General features: G+C 47.1%; 1 protein-coding gene across 1 annotated transcript in view; it reads right to left on the minus strand.

The window, feature by feature from the left end:
• Positions 1-269: 269 nt before the first annotated feature.
• The window catches only part of LOC116825840 (uncharacterized), a 29,413-nt gene continuing 15,175 nt past the window's right edge, over positions 270-14,507 (minus strand). Inside the window, exons 6-9 of the mRNA XM_032782125.2 lie at positions 11,685-11,952; positions 3,513-3,694; positions 2,846-2,904; positions 270-577 (exon numbers count right to left, since the gene is read on the minus strand). Of these exons, the coding sequence (XP_032638016.2) occupies positions 424-577; positions 2,846-2,904; positions 3,513-3,694; positions 11,685-11,952 (663 nt within the window). The 3' untranslated portion in view covers positions 270-423. The remainder of the gene's footprint in view (positions 578-2,845; positions 2,905-3,512; positions 3,695-11,684; positions 11,953-14,507) is intronic.

Here is a 14,507-nt window from a genome sequence, read left to right on the forward strand (position 1 = left end):
TTTTCACAGGACACGCAGACAGGTGTCTTTGACATGCAATTGTTCACACAGAACAGGTGAAAGAAGAACACTGAGGCACATCAAAGCCCATCTTTAGCCTCTTTAGGTTCTGGCTCTTACAAGGCAATATCCTGGCTTTGAATACACATGGGCTCCCACTGGAGTCCTCAGGAGCCGCCAACGCTCCCCAGACACAGACTATGGCCCGCAGTGTTTATTAAAAAGCTGCAAAACATTCTGGAGGTAGTTAATTTCCACACAGCCACTGTTTAAAATACCTTTAATTTATAAAATAGCCTTCTCTCATTTACATATAGTACAGACAGTCTGGCAGAGGGTGGGCATGGCAGGACAAGGTGCTATTTGCATTCTCCCTTCCATGTGCCCTCCCTGGAAGCTGCAATCCCTCCCTCCCCCAAGTCTCTAATAACTCCCACATTTACACTTCTGGATGGCTAAGACGGTGCGGATGTTGCCACTGCGGCTCTTGAATGTGTGTGTGTCGTACTGGTGAGGGACACAATGGCTGGAGGCACCTTCCGCCCGAACCAGGCATTTCTCTCCATTCTGCGAATCCCTGCAGTTAAAAAACAAAAGCACAGACTACCCAGATGCAGAGAAGATGTAGCACTCTCAGTCTGCCCAGGGATCTGGGTTCATAGCTCATGTCCTGTCACAAAGCTGGGCTCACAGCTCGTGTCTGGTCTCTGAAGCAAGCCTGGGTTCACAGTTATTATTTGTATTGTGGTATTACCTAATAATAATGTCCAGCTCTCATACAGAGCTTTCCATCAGTAGATCTCACAGCCAGTTACAAGGGAAGTATCATTTCCCCATATTTTACAGATGGGGAAACTGAGGCACAGAGCAATGCATTGACTGGCTCAAGGTCACTCAGCAGACTAATAGACTCATAGACTTTAAGGTCAGAACGGACCATTATGATCATCTAGTCTGACCTCCTGCACAATGTAGGCCACAGAATCTCACCCACTCACTCCTGTAACAAACCCCTAACCTATGTCTGAATTACTGAAGTCCTCAAATTGTGGTTTGAAGACCTCAAGCTGCAGAGAATCCTCCAGCAAGTGACCTGTGCCCCATGCTGCAGAGGAAGCAAATTCAGAAATAGAACCAAGTCTTCTGAGTCCCAGTCTAGTGCTCTGCCCACTAGGCTACACTGTCTCTCTGCTTAGGAGCCCCCGTCATGGACCAGGACCCTATTGTGCTAGGTGCTGTACAAACACAGGAAAAAAGGATGGTTCCTACCCCAAAGATCTTACAGTCTGCAGCATGTAAAGAGACACTACAAGGAAGACAAAGTAATAGTAACAGTGCCAAGAAACTATTTTTAAACACCCAGAGAAAGCATTAGCAAACTGCACAGAAGACTCTAGACAGTGGGGGTGGAGAGTGGTTAGGCTGCACTCAACCCAGAAGTGGAAAGATGGGCTTGGAGCATCTGCCAATTTAGATTCTATTTGATGCTCTCTCACAGGGGCCTTTGTTGAGCCATTTCATCTTTCTGTGTCTCAGTTTCCCCATCTGTAAAATGGGGATCATTTATTTATTGTTGCTTATTTGTTTCCATTTGTGCCTTTCAGAACTCCCTAGGCATGGTGCAAAACTAAAACAAACTGTAACCAAATCCATGTCAACAGGCAGGGAAAGACAGCTGTTCTCATCCTCAGACAAGTTCTGATCACACCAAACTCAAAACAAGCAACACTACTGCCCATTTCCCAAACCTCACCCACCCAGACAAAGCCTAGAACAACAGGGGAGTTTGCAGCATATCAAAAAGATGATCAAATCCAGGCTCTGGTATATCAAGGGAGAAAGTGAATTTGAAAACCAAAGACTGTCACCAAAAATACCCTGTTACCAGCCCCGTCTCATTTAAACCAGCTGTAGATTTGGGATGTCTGCAGATTAGGGACATCTATGGAGAGCAGTGGAAGGGAGAAACATTCCGCAGGGAGGGCATGTCACCATACTGTGACTTCTATGGGCAGAGAAGGCAATTTTGGCCACAGATAGCAGGGCCGTCTTTCTATCACTGCCATAGTGTCTGCAATCAGATCCTGGCTAGCTTTGGTGTCCAACAAGAAGGATGTTGATAAATTGGAGAGTGTTCAGAGAAGAGTCACAAGAACACTTAAAGGATTAGAAAACCTGCCTTATAGTGTTAGTCTCAAGGAGAAAGGTAGAACATGATTCAATGGCTGGAAATTGAAGCTAGGCAAATTCAGACTGAAAATAAGGTGTATATTTTCAATGGTGAGAGTAAATAACCATTGGAACAATTTATCAAGGATCATGGTGGATTCTCCATCACTGACAATTTTTAAATCAGGACTTGGATGTTTTTCTAAATGATCTGATCTAGGAATTATTTGGGGGAAGTTCTATGGCCTGTGCATTTGGCTGTCTGATAGAACAAGAAAGCTTGCAAGTTCTTTGTCCGGGTTCTTATAGTGCACCCGCTGCTTGCTCTAATCTCATGACATTACTAGAAATAACAATGTGGGATATGAATTTACGAAAGACAAGTGAACTGAATGCAAAACATATTGGTGCAGTTACCTACCAAACTCTGAGACACTGGAGCCCAACAACAATGGTAATACAGTACTAGCTGGCAACTGAATGAAAATGACAGACCCCTTGGAGGCAGCTTGGATGCTGACTTTACACTCATTCAGTTGCATTCAGGTCAATGGAGATCCACGGATATAAGTCCATGCAGAATTTGTCCTTCATTCTGTAGGGAATCTGCATGTTTAGAGGACTGTAGCTAACCCTCCTGTAAGGGGAGGGGCTGTGTGTGAACAGCTGTGCTTACCTAAGCAGGCAGTGATTCCCTGAGGTGCAGCTCCCCAAGCACCGTCCCACATCAATTTCCTGAAAAGATTTGCAAAACAAAGACATGAAAATCACTTGCAAGGCCCTGCCGATAAACACCCAAAGGGACACAGCATTCCAGCTACTTGGCAGTAAATCCTGCTTGTGGAGCAGTGCTGTGTCCTGATCCCGGCTACATACAAGGGGTTATTTTAACCCATCTTTAACTGACGGACAGTACTAAGTCCGGTAAAGGATGCAGCTTTCATTGGATCAGAGGTACTTTAAAGATAAAGTCACATTAAACATTTGACTGAATTTTTTTGCCCAATAAAATAGAACGTATTGCTTTATAACTGAGTTTGGGAAATAAGACCTGGGCAATACACAGATATTGTACTGGTGTAACTATTTCAATTAGATGTGTGACTTTTTAATGAAATAATTATACCAGTATAACTCATAGTGTGGGCCTACTTATGCTGGTATAAATTTGCTTATACCAATATAACCTATTGCCCTTAACTGTATAGGAATAGCCATACTGGTATAGAGCACCCTTAAGGCAGTTTAATGTGCATCCACACAAGAGCGGGAATTGTATGGCTTACGTTTGGCTTATAGTTAAAGCAATACAACTCTTTCAGAGTCGCATGCAATTGACTAACCTTCAGTCGCTCCTCTCTGTCCCCAGCAGAGTTGTGTATGATTTCATAATAATATTCCACATAGGAAACTCGATAGCAGGTTTCTTTCATTTCACAGTTTTCCAGAGTTTGAACCACCTCAACACCATTTGGGCTTTTGATCAGAACACCATCAAACTTTGTAGGTGCACAGAAGAGTCCGCCTGAAAGAGAATGAGAGTTTAATTTAATTTAGGGCCCAGTCCTGAGGCCATTGCAAGTGCAGCATTCCTGCTGAGCATCTTCAACATGAGTTCTATGTACAGAGAAGCTGCAGGATCAGGCCTGAATCATGCAAAGCACAACATGGAAAGTGCTCACTTTCTAGGTGAAGAGCTGGTCTCTCAGTTAGCAAGCCCTGGGCACACTTTTTGCCAACTTGAGCCACTGTTTTGATTTTTATGTTGCTCTCTTGGTGATTTCACTGCGTGTGGCAGTGATATTGTGCTAGATGCAGACATCATGCACCCAACAGACAGGCCCTTCTCCAAGGGCCAAATCCCAAAGTCCAATCTTCGAAATCAGTTCAAGTTATGTCTGAGGAAGAGCTGCAAGACTTACACTCAATGAATATTTAATAATTTTTTTAAAATAATATAATAATGGCCGAGCTACCAACAGGTCTAGGGAGGAAGAGAATTTACTTTTAGGTTGTACAGGAAGCCAAAGCCCTTTGCAAAGGAAAGGATTGTCCTCAGAGCTACTTTGAGGAGTTGGATAGCATAGTAGCATATTGTGATGTTCGATTTTTCTGGATTGCCTTTTGGATTTGATTAGCTCGTCTCCTCATGACCCCCTGCCTGAGCTGGCAGACATCACTTTGATGTCACATCTGCTTCACACTTTCACTTTAGATCTTAGTGTTGAACACATCCTGCCCTTCCATGAGTTTTCACTCTTATTTTCACACAGGTCTGACAGACACTGGCTCATTGAGGTGATGAATGTTCTCGGATGTTCCTCCATTGCACAGCATTATGGTTTATGAGCTGTACATTTTCACGCTGTGTTTCTGATAACAGCCAAGGGTTGACATCTATTCCAGACAATTGATGAAGGGAGTCAATATATCAATGTCTGGAAACTGATAAAGGACATGTGTTATTGGCGTGATCATTACGAGGATTCAAGAGGGCTCAGTGTTCAATGGACTCTGTGCTGTGACCTACATCGTTGAACCCTTTCATCAGCACTCTGGTTCAGTGGCTTTTAAAAGTTACTGTGGACTCACTTCTTAAACTAAAGCTTTTCCCATGGGCTCTTAGCTATCCAGCCTCCCAATCCTGATCCCATCCCTGCTTTGAGGCAAGTATAGGGCCAGACAATGGCTAGCCTCAGTAAACTGGGGAGGAGAAGATTGCTCCTTGAGACAGACAATCCAAAGGGATGGGCTAAGGGTGGGACCATGGCCCACACCAGCCAGTAGAACTGACACAGTTCTATACGTACTAAACCCTATTAAAGGGCATGACATCCCCTGCTCTGGTTTCCCAAGCACTGCAATCCTTGAGTCCATCCGCCAAACAAGATCTGTGGGTTCAAAGCCACAACGCAGCCTATAATGCTGGGCTGTGTGAAAAGACAATATATTCAGCCAGGAATCCAGTCTGGTCTATGTAACCACTCTAAGAAGCCAAAATGATACTGAAATTATTAACAGAGTCAGCCACTAGGCTACACCTCTTGGCGCCCTGGTGTGGCACTTCATTCGTATTGGTACTGACTCTCCCCTTGTTTCGCTAATCATGCTGTCCCTCTGCAGCTGGGTACTGCCTTCCTGCATGTCTCTTACTCATCCAGTTCTGGTGTCCAAAAAACTGATCACAGCTGAATTTACCCCAAAGAGAGACCCAGAGCTGCCACTGGGAAACGGGGTGAAAAGTTAGTTGTTTCAGTTTAGTTCATGCAAAACCACAACATCAGCAGTTCAAACCCTGGGTGAGTCCCGGAGTGGGCTAGAGCTAGCAGAAAGAATCATCACTCACAGAAGACCAACGTATTCTTCATTACTAAAAGCAGCTTTGCAAACCACCTGGCAGTGCTCTGAGGAAAACAGCACAAGAACCACTGTCCTAGACAGAGTTGTAAATTCAACAATGGTCCAGTTTACAGATGATGCCAGCACTGGATGGGGAGCAAACAACCAGGACAGAAATAAACTACAAAATGCCCCGAAGGAATTAGCACAGAAGATTGAGACAAGGTGAGATTCAGCACTAATAGCAGGAAGTCCCATGTACAAGGAGTGGAAATACAATGGAGAGATTGAAAGCAGGACCTTGGAGCGCCGGGTCATTGGCTCACACTCTTGTTTCCTCATTCTGAGTGTGGCTACTGTGATATGAAATAACCTTCCTCAGCAATAACATTCTTTAAGCAAACTACAATTTTTTAAAATAACAAAGTGACTGACTTGAAGCGTACAGACACAGTCTGTCCAATATGGTGCTTCGTTAATGCATTAGTTGAGCATAAGGACAGATGTTCGTCTCTAACCTTCTCAGACCCCCTTCTCCAGTGAGGTAGGTAAATAAGGATGAAGATCCCTGTTTTACAGGTGGAGGAGGGTGGCTAGGTGATACAGCAAATAAGAATCAGACCCAGGAGTCAAACCCTAGTTCTCTGGCTTGCAGGTTGAGCTCCCCCAGCCCTTCAAGCAAGTCATTCAGGTTTTGTGACTGCTGTAAAGAGGGTGTGAGAATACTTTGTGCTTTTCCAGCTGTGCATCTCCAGGCACTTGACAACACAGGAAAGGTGTCATTGGCCTAAATGTTCGAAACTGACCAGTGATCAGGTGCCCAGCAGCAGATGCCTGGAAGGGGCCAGACTTCCAGAGGGTGAGTGCTTAGCACTGTTTGGAAACTGGGCTCCCTCAAGGTGTCTCAATTTGGGCATCCCAAATCACTGGTTATTTCTGAAAATTGAGAACTATTGGTGGATTTTCAAATCTGCCTCCAGGATTCTGAGGCCAAATTCATCCAGTGGGAACTGGGTGTCCACATCCTTTGTGCAACTTTGAAAATCTTAGCCCAGACATTATTGTCACTTTACAGATGGGAGACAGAGAAAGGGAAGCGATTTGAGCTGACACGGGAAGTCAGAGGCAGAGCCAGGAACAGAACCAGATCTCCGGATTCCCACCCTTGGGCTTTAACCACTAGATCCTTCCTCACATACCCCACTGTCTCCTGTGTGGGAACAAAAGATATTTTAAGTAGAGAGACTCTGCTACACTCAGTCTCCCACACCCCATTCCCCCAACTACATATGGAATATCCTGAGGGAAAGAAAAGCCTCCACTGAGCTTGGAGACTAGGGCCTAATTCTTCCAGCCCTTACACCTGTGCAATTTGCATATACAATACTTCCACTCACTATAGTGCTGCATTATTTAGTTCTTGGTCGGCTGTGTCCTACCAGATCACACACGTGCTGTACTGCTGGAGGAGGCCAACATGCTACGCATGCCCTCTCTGTTCAAGGACTCTGAACAGCATGCACAGTTCACATCCAAAGGTCCCTTATCATGCCATTGGCTTTGGACCAGATTTTTAAAGGCATTTAGGCATTGCTGAACTCAGCATTGCAGTGCCTAGCTGATTTAGGAGCCTAAGCAGGCCTGTGGGATTTAGGCACAAAAAGAATTTAGCCTATGATATTTAGGCACTTAGGAATCTAAATCCTATTTGCATTTAATAGGATTTAGGCCCCCTAAGTGCCTAAATCACTTTTCAAAATGAGATTTAGGCTCCTAAATTAGCTAGGCATTGCAACGCTGAGTGCAGCAATGCCAATATACGTTTACAAATCTGGGCCTTTCTCTTCTAAGGGCTTGTCTACACTACGCAGTGTGTGTAAATGTTCTGTAGGTATTTTGTCAGCACTTTTCCAGCCCCACAAGTGGCGTTAGCTTTGCCGGCAGGAGAGCCGCATTCACCCTGCCACTTGCGTCAGCAAAACTTTTGACTGTCACTGGGGGGCTTTTTTAAGTACCTGTGAAAGAGAAAAGTTTTGTCGACAATGTCACAGTGTAGACAAGTCCTAAGTTTCTCTGGACTTATTTCTGTGCTGCTGCTGTTTGCATATCTCATACTTGAAGAGTGGGTCTTTGTCCCTCTCTAGTGGCTGGTCCGCATAAGATATTTATTAGTAGAGCTAATCAAAAACCTTCTGATGGAAAATTTGACAAAACTGAAAGGTTTCATGAAATCCTATCAATTTCAACAAAATTTTCAACAGGAAGTTATTTTAATAATTTGTTTAGACTTTATCATTTCAACTTATATGCTATATTTGGTGATAAGGTATGACAGAAAAGTCAAAAGGATGAAGTTCAAATAAAACTTTTCAACCTCATTGAAATGAAATGTTTCAAGAAAATAGTTTTGATGTGTCTGAAACATTTTTTGTAATTTTTGTTTTACGGTAAATTTTGAAAATTTAACTTTTCATTCCAAGTGAGGTGAAAGGAAATTTTGAAATGTTAGAATTTCCCACAGAATGGAAATTCTGTTTCCTGAAGAGCTCTGCTCATGTGTCTGCTTCTGCTCACAGCTGATGGACTGGATTGTTGAAGTCCAGCAGCAGAAACTCAGGTTTTTAGCACTGAAGTTTACAAGTTCAAAGCTGGATGTCACTCCAGAAAAAGTATCAGGCCCGCCAACGGGGGGGGGCAAAGGGGCAACTGCCCAGGGGACCAGGCGATTTAAAAGGGCCCGGGGCCCCTTGCCTCCGCCACTGCTGCAGTTGTGGCAGTGGCTGGGAGCCCCGGGCCCTTTTAAATCGCAGGGCTCACTCTGTAGAAGCGTCAGGCTGGGGAAGTCAGTGGCTGCTCTGTGCTGCCTCTGCAAGGAAACGCCTCCTTTCTGCCGTGGGAACCAGCGCCATGCAGATAGGGCTGGATGGGGCCCCGGGGGATGAGATCGCTCTGTGCTCCCAAGCTTCAGGTGTTCCGCCCCCTAGGACTGTTCTGGGAGGGGGGATCCCTGCTCTGCACTGGTTCAGCAGGGCCAGTGAGTGCAGCTGGGGGGCAGGTCATGGGGAGTGGGTCTGTGGGGGGTTCTTGGCTGTGAGGGGGTGGAGGGCATTGGGCAGTGGGGGAGTTTTGTGTGTTTTGTAGTGCTAGGCAGTGGGGGGGTTGTTGGGGGGTGCAGTGCAGTGGGGGCGCCCTGTGTGTGTTGGGGTGCTGGGCAGTGGAGGGGTCTGTGCAGGGTGCCAGGCAGTTGGGGTGGGGCTGTAGGTGGAGGGGCACCCAGCAGGTCTGGGGGAGGCTGGGCATAGGTAGTTGGGGGATGTTGGGTGAGGGGACTCTCTGGCACGGCATGGGCCCACCCCAGAGGGGAACGGACAGGCTGGCCTGTTTGTAAATAGTGCCCTGCACTGGGCTGGGCAAGCAGGGCCTCCCCGTCCATGCTCTGCCCCATTGCCCCTGGCCGGCTTCTCGCTCCAGGTACTGACCTCCCCGCAGCATGCTCCATTGCCCCCATGGGGGCCCACAAATATGTTTGGCGCCAGGGCCACAAAAAGTTAATCCAGCCCTGGCTGCTAGACGGGCACGGGGTGGTACCGGCAGCAGGGAAGGCAGCCGGGCGGGCACATCCCTTTCTAGGGGGCCCATTGACTGCTCTGCCCTGGGGCCTGGAATTGCTGCCACCAGGGCTGTAAAGTAGGATGTAAACTGCAGCCCTTTTATTTCAGTGTGATGTTAACTTTGAAACCTAACTAGCAACTGCTTCCCTGCCGATTGTTCTAGCAGGATCATTCACTTGCTGTGCTCATCCCTCAAACCAGCCTCTAGCTATGTCAACACTGCACTTCCGGTAAAAGTTTTGTCGCTCAGGGATGTGAAAAAAAACAACCCTGACTGACAAAAGTTTTAATGATGAAAAGCACTGATGTGGACAGCGCTTCGTTGGCAGGAGATGCTCTCCTAGCGACGAAGCTACCGCCCCTCGTTGGAGGTGATTTTATCGCTGGGAGAGCTCTCTCCCAGTGACAAAGAGCGGCTGCACTGCATACTTTGGAACGGCGCGGCTGCAGTGACGCGGCTGCAGTGACACAGCTGCCCCGTTGTAAGGTATGCAGGGTAGACACAGCCTGAGTCCCTTCTCAGGCACCATGAACCCCATTGGTCACAACCTCTATCCTCCGTGGATCCGCCTCCCCCAAGTAAGGTTCTGCATTCTGAATCCGAATCCTTCCTGTGTCGTCAAACATCACTTAGGGCACAAAGTCACTTTAATTCTGGAATAACTGTGTGCTCACAAAGCAGGCTAATTATTCCAGAATAAATTCTAGAACAGAATGTCTCCACCACTAGTTATTTCATAAGAGTTTATTCCACAATAGCTCTCCTGGCCAATTTCCCCAGGTAGACAAGCCCCTAGGATTGTTTACCTCTTTTCTGCAGCTGTGCTCTAAAGTGAGGGTTTCCAGGATCTTTTCCACAGTAATCCTCACTCCCATATATTTACACTTGACCATTGTTCCATTTAGTGCATATTTCCCAGACAAGTTCATTGCTACTATTCCAATTATTTGGTATTTGTCTCTGGTTAAACACATTAGTCACCTACTGCCCACTCCTTTGCAAGCTGGGTGCACTGTTCATCACTGTAAATAGAGGATAAGACTGAGAATATATTATTGCCCTTATATAAATCCATGGTACGCCCACATCTCGAATACTGTGTACAGATGTGGTCTCCTCGCCTCAAAAAAGATATTCTAGCACTAGAAAAGATTCAGAAAAGGGCAACTAAAATGATTAGGGGTTTGGAGAGGGTCCCATACAAGGAAAGATTAAAGAGGCTAGGCCTCTTCAGCTTGGAAAAGAGGAGACTAAGGGGGGATATGATAGAGGTCTATAAAATCATGAGTGATGTGGAGAAAGTGGATAAGGAAAAGTTATTTACTTATTCCCGTAATACAAAAACTAGGGGTCACCAAATGAAATTAATAGGCAGCAGGTTTAAAACAAATACAAAGAAGTTCTTCTTCACGCAGAGCACAGTCAACTTGCAGAACTCCTTACCTGAGAAGGTTATGAAGGCTAGGCCTATAACAATGTTTAAAAGGGAACTGGATAAATTCATGGTGGTTAAGTCCATAAATGACTATTAGCCAGGATGAGTAAGGAATGGTGTCCCTAGCCTCTGTTTGTCAGAGGATGGAGATGAATGACAGGAGAAAGATCACCTGATCATTGCTTGTTAGCTTCACTCCCTCTGGGGCACCTGGCATTGGCCACTGTCGGTAGACAGATACTGGGCTAGATGGACCTTTGGTCTGACCCAGTACGGCCGTTCTTATGTTACTGTTTGCTCAGCCTCCACTTTCAATATCATCTGCAAACTTAGGCTTTGTCTACACAAGCACTTTTGTTGGTAAAACTTTTGTCTGTCAGGGAAAAAACATGCCCCAACCAACATAGGTTTCACTGAAAAAAGTGCCAGTGTGGACAGTGCTATGTCGGTGGGAGATGCTCTCCTGCCAAAAGTACTGCCACTTGTAGGAGGTGGTTTAGTTATACAGGCAGGAGAGCTCTCTCCTGTCGGCATAGAGTGGCTACCTGGAAGACCTTGCAGCAGTGCCGCTGTGCACTCACTGTAATGTCTCATCTGGTGGGTGACCCCTCTACCTGTTCAGCATCCCGTTAGCCTGCTGGGCCTGCAGGCACTCCATGTAAATTATCTTCAGGTGAAAAGCGTTATCAGTCCTCACATCAACTCACAGAGGCAGAAAGTTATCATCAAACCCATTTTACAGAGGAGGGCATTCAGGCACAGAGAGATCAACCGGTTACACTACAGGTCAACAGCAGAGATGGAACTAGAACCCAGGAGTCCTCAGCATCAAGCCCCAAACCTAATCCATGCACCCTGCTGCCTCAGTGCAAGATGCTTGCATTAAATTCCAGATCATATGAACTACCCTCCTGTCTAACCAAGAGTCAGACATGACTTTAAGAAGGATAAGGGAGTTTTTTAGATTTCACCTGGCGTTCTCAGGTTGCAATAGTAGCATTTGAGGTGCTGATCCCAGCCCTGAGATATGACGAGGAGTAACCCCTTCCCCGTGTCTACCTCCTCAGCTCATCTCCTCTCGCCCACCCCAAGAGATGAGGAGGGAAAAGTTCCTCCTCTTTTTCCATACCTCTTGCATGGGCTGGACTGGAGCACTTTCCAACATCCACCGTGAACTCCAGCGGGGTGTCCGGAAAGTAGGTTTTCAGGGATGGCAGCCGGAGACACTCCTCTGGGCTTGCATTACACTGGCAGGCCTCAATCACTTCCACTTCCTGAACCCCTTCAAACAGCAGCACCCGCTCCATGTGAACTCTAGTGGGTTCACAATGGAAATCCAAAGGGCAGGAACGTTCTGCTTCAGTTGACAAAGGCAGCTCCATCTGCCTGTCCTGCAACTGCACAGAACAGGCACAAGGTAACAGGTATATTTAAAAAAGGGGGGAGGGAACAAAGAGGACCTGGGTGATTATAGACCAGTCAGCCTCACTTCAGTACCTGGAACGATACTGGAACAAATTATTAAACAATCAGTGTGTAGCACCTAGAGGATAATAGGGTTATAAGGCGTAGTCAGCATGGAGATGTCACGAACAGGTCATACCAAATCAACCTATTTTTCTTCTTTGTCAGGATTACTGGTCTAGCAGATGGGGCGAAGTTGTAGACATGATTTGCCTTGACATTAGTAAGGCTTTTGACACATTCCCTCATGACATACACATAAGCAAAGTAGGGAAATGTGGGTCTAAATTACAGTAAGATGGATGCAAAACTGGTTGAAAAAACATACGCGTGCAGCCGTACCCCACCCCCCTGTTCCAGCTTACCTCCACCTCCGCCTCCTCCGTGAGCCCGCCACTGCACTCTGCTTCTCCCTCCTTGCTCCCAGCACTTGCGCCGCGAAACAGCTGATTCGCGGGGCAGGGAGGGAGGGGGAAGGAGGGGCAATGCAGTGCGCTGGGGGAGGAGGCGGGGACAGGGTGGGGATTTGGGGAAGAGATCCAATAGAGGCAGGGAGGGGGCGGAGTTAAGGCGGGGACTTTGGGGATGGGGTTGGAATGGGGGCGGGGCCAGGGGCAGGGAAAGGGACCGGGGGGCACGGGCACTCCGTGGCACCGGAAGAAATTGGCACCTATGGTTAGCAATGGTACACTGTCAAACCGAGGGCATGTATCCAGCGCTGTCCTGTAGGGCCGTGTCCTACTCCAAGTACTAGTCAATATTTACATTAATGACTTGGAAAGTGGAGTGGAAAATATGCTTATGAACACTGCCCCTCCCTCCACAGGAATAACGATCCTGGTACAGATCACATTTATACCAGGGTAACTGTGTCCACTCTAAGGGCTTGTACTGTTTTAGTTATACTGACATAGTTAAAATGCTGCAACTTTTGGGTATAGACAAGTCCTTAACAGCACAGGCTCTGTTAGTTTGTTAATTAATTAGGGTTCTTTGTCTTCGCTGAAGTGTCCCATGGTTATTTTACACCCAGGGAGGGAAAGTATCCCCACTAAGGATCTGCTGTGAGAGCCCCGCTGGCCAAGCAGAGAGGCTAACACCACAACAAATAATCTGATTCTGTGGCTGCCAATTTTACTGACTCAGACAGGAAAATGCATTTGCCCTCTTCCCACCTGTGCAAACTGACAAGCTCAGGAAAGAAGTTTTTAATTACTGGGACCTAGTGTAGAGCAGATGTGGGTTAAAGTACCAGCACCAGTGTGAGGCTGCAAGGGTGGGGGGGATGTTAAGTGATTCCAAAGCAGGGCCATAGCCACAGGTGGACCTCAGTGGGTCGTGGCCCACCCAGATCGGAGCCAGAGTCCCCTGAATCCACAGACTGAGACTCCTGACCCTGTCTCGGTGTCCATCAGCCTGGCCGTGTCCCTCTCCTACCGGCGCTGCGTGCTGCTGTCCCAGTCTCCAGCTCCAGAGTTAGCTCCGCCGAGGTGTGTTTGTGCATGTGCCTCGTGGGGGAGGGTCTAGTGCTGGGGCCAGAGACCACGGAAGCAACGCGCAGCACCAGTAGGACAGGGATGCGCCAAGTGGCCAGGCTGATGGACACAGGGCTGGGGTCAGGAGGGGCAGGCAGAGTTCGAGCCCCAAGACCTCCCCATCCCTGCCTGTCCCCCCTCCCAGGGCACTGGATCCCTCCTGACCCACCTCCCAGGGCCCCCCCCTTCCTGCCCTCCTCGCCTCCCGTCATTGCTGGGGTCCACACACTTTTCCTGTCCTAGCTATGCCACTATCCCAAAGGCCATCAAACACCATCTAGTCAAGATATTATAATGTAGGAAACACTGCAGAATCATTGAAATATAGGCCTGGAAGCAGCATTGCCAACCCCAAATGTTCAAAAACCATGAGTCAGGCTCACCAAAAATCATGAGATTGGCTTTACAATCATGCGATTATGTACAAATAATAGATTTGCTGCTCTTTTTATTTGCCTTCTGCTTTTCGAGCCTGTAGGCTGCATTGGGGTCACATTTTGAAGCTTCCTCCTCAGCCACGAGGGCCAGAAACTTAGTTTTCTTTAGGAGTGAAGGCTGAAATCATCACATACCACTTGACTCCTGGGACCGAGGCTTTAAGGAAAACAATAATTCTCATGAGAGTTGGCAATGCTGTTTCTAGTCCAGTCCCCTGCACCGAGGCAGGACAAATCCCTGACAAGTGTTTGTCTAACTTGCGTATCTCCATCTACAACTGAGCTCTGGCTGTTTCTCTCACAGCAGGTGTTTGACACCCAAGGAGAATTCGTTTCCTTTCCTGTAACTCAGTTATCTCACTTGTTTGTCAGCTGGCAGGACAATATGTTAGATGAATAGTTTAGTATATTTCAGGAGATCTGCTTAGGAGCATATAGAAAAACCATGATGCATGACCAACTTCGGGCTGTAACTGCTCCCATTGTGGGGATAGCAAAACATGGAGATGCACATTT

The sequence above is a fragment of the Chelonoidis abingdonii genome, chromosome 11 (genome assembly GCF_003597395.2).
Source record: "Chelonoidis abingdonii isolate Lonesome George chromosome 11, CheloAbing_2.0, whole genome shotgun sequence".
Taxonomy (NCBI): domain Eukaryota; kingdom Metazoa; phylum Chordata; order Testudines; family Testudinidae; genus Chelonoidis; species Chelonoidis abingdonii.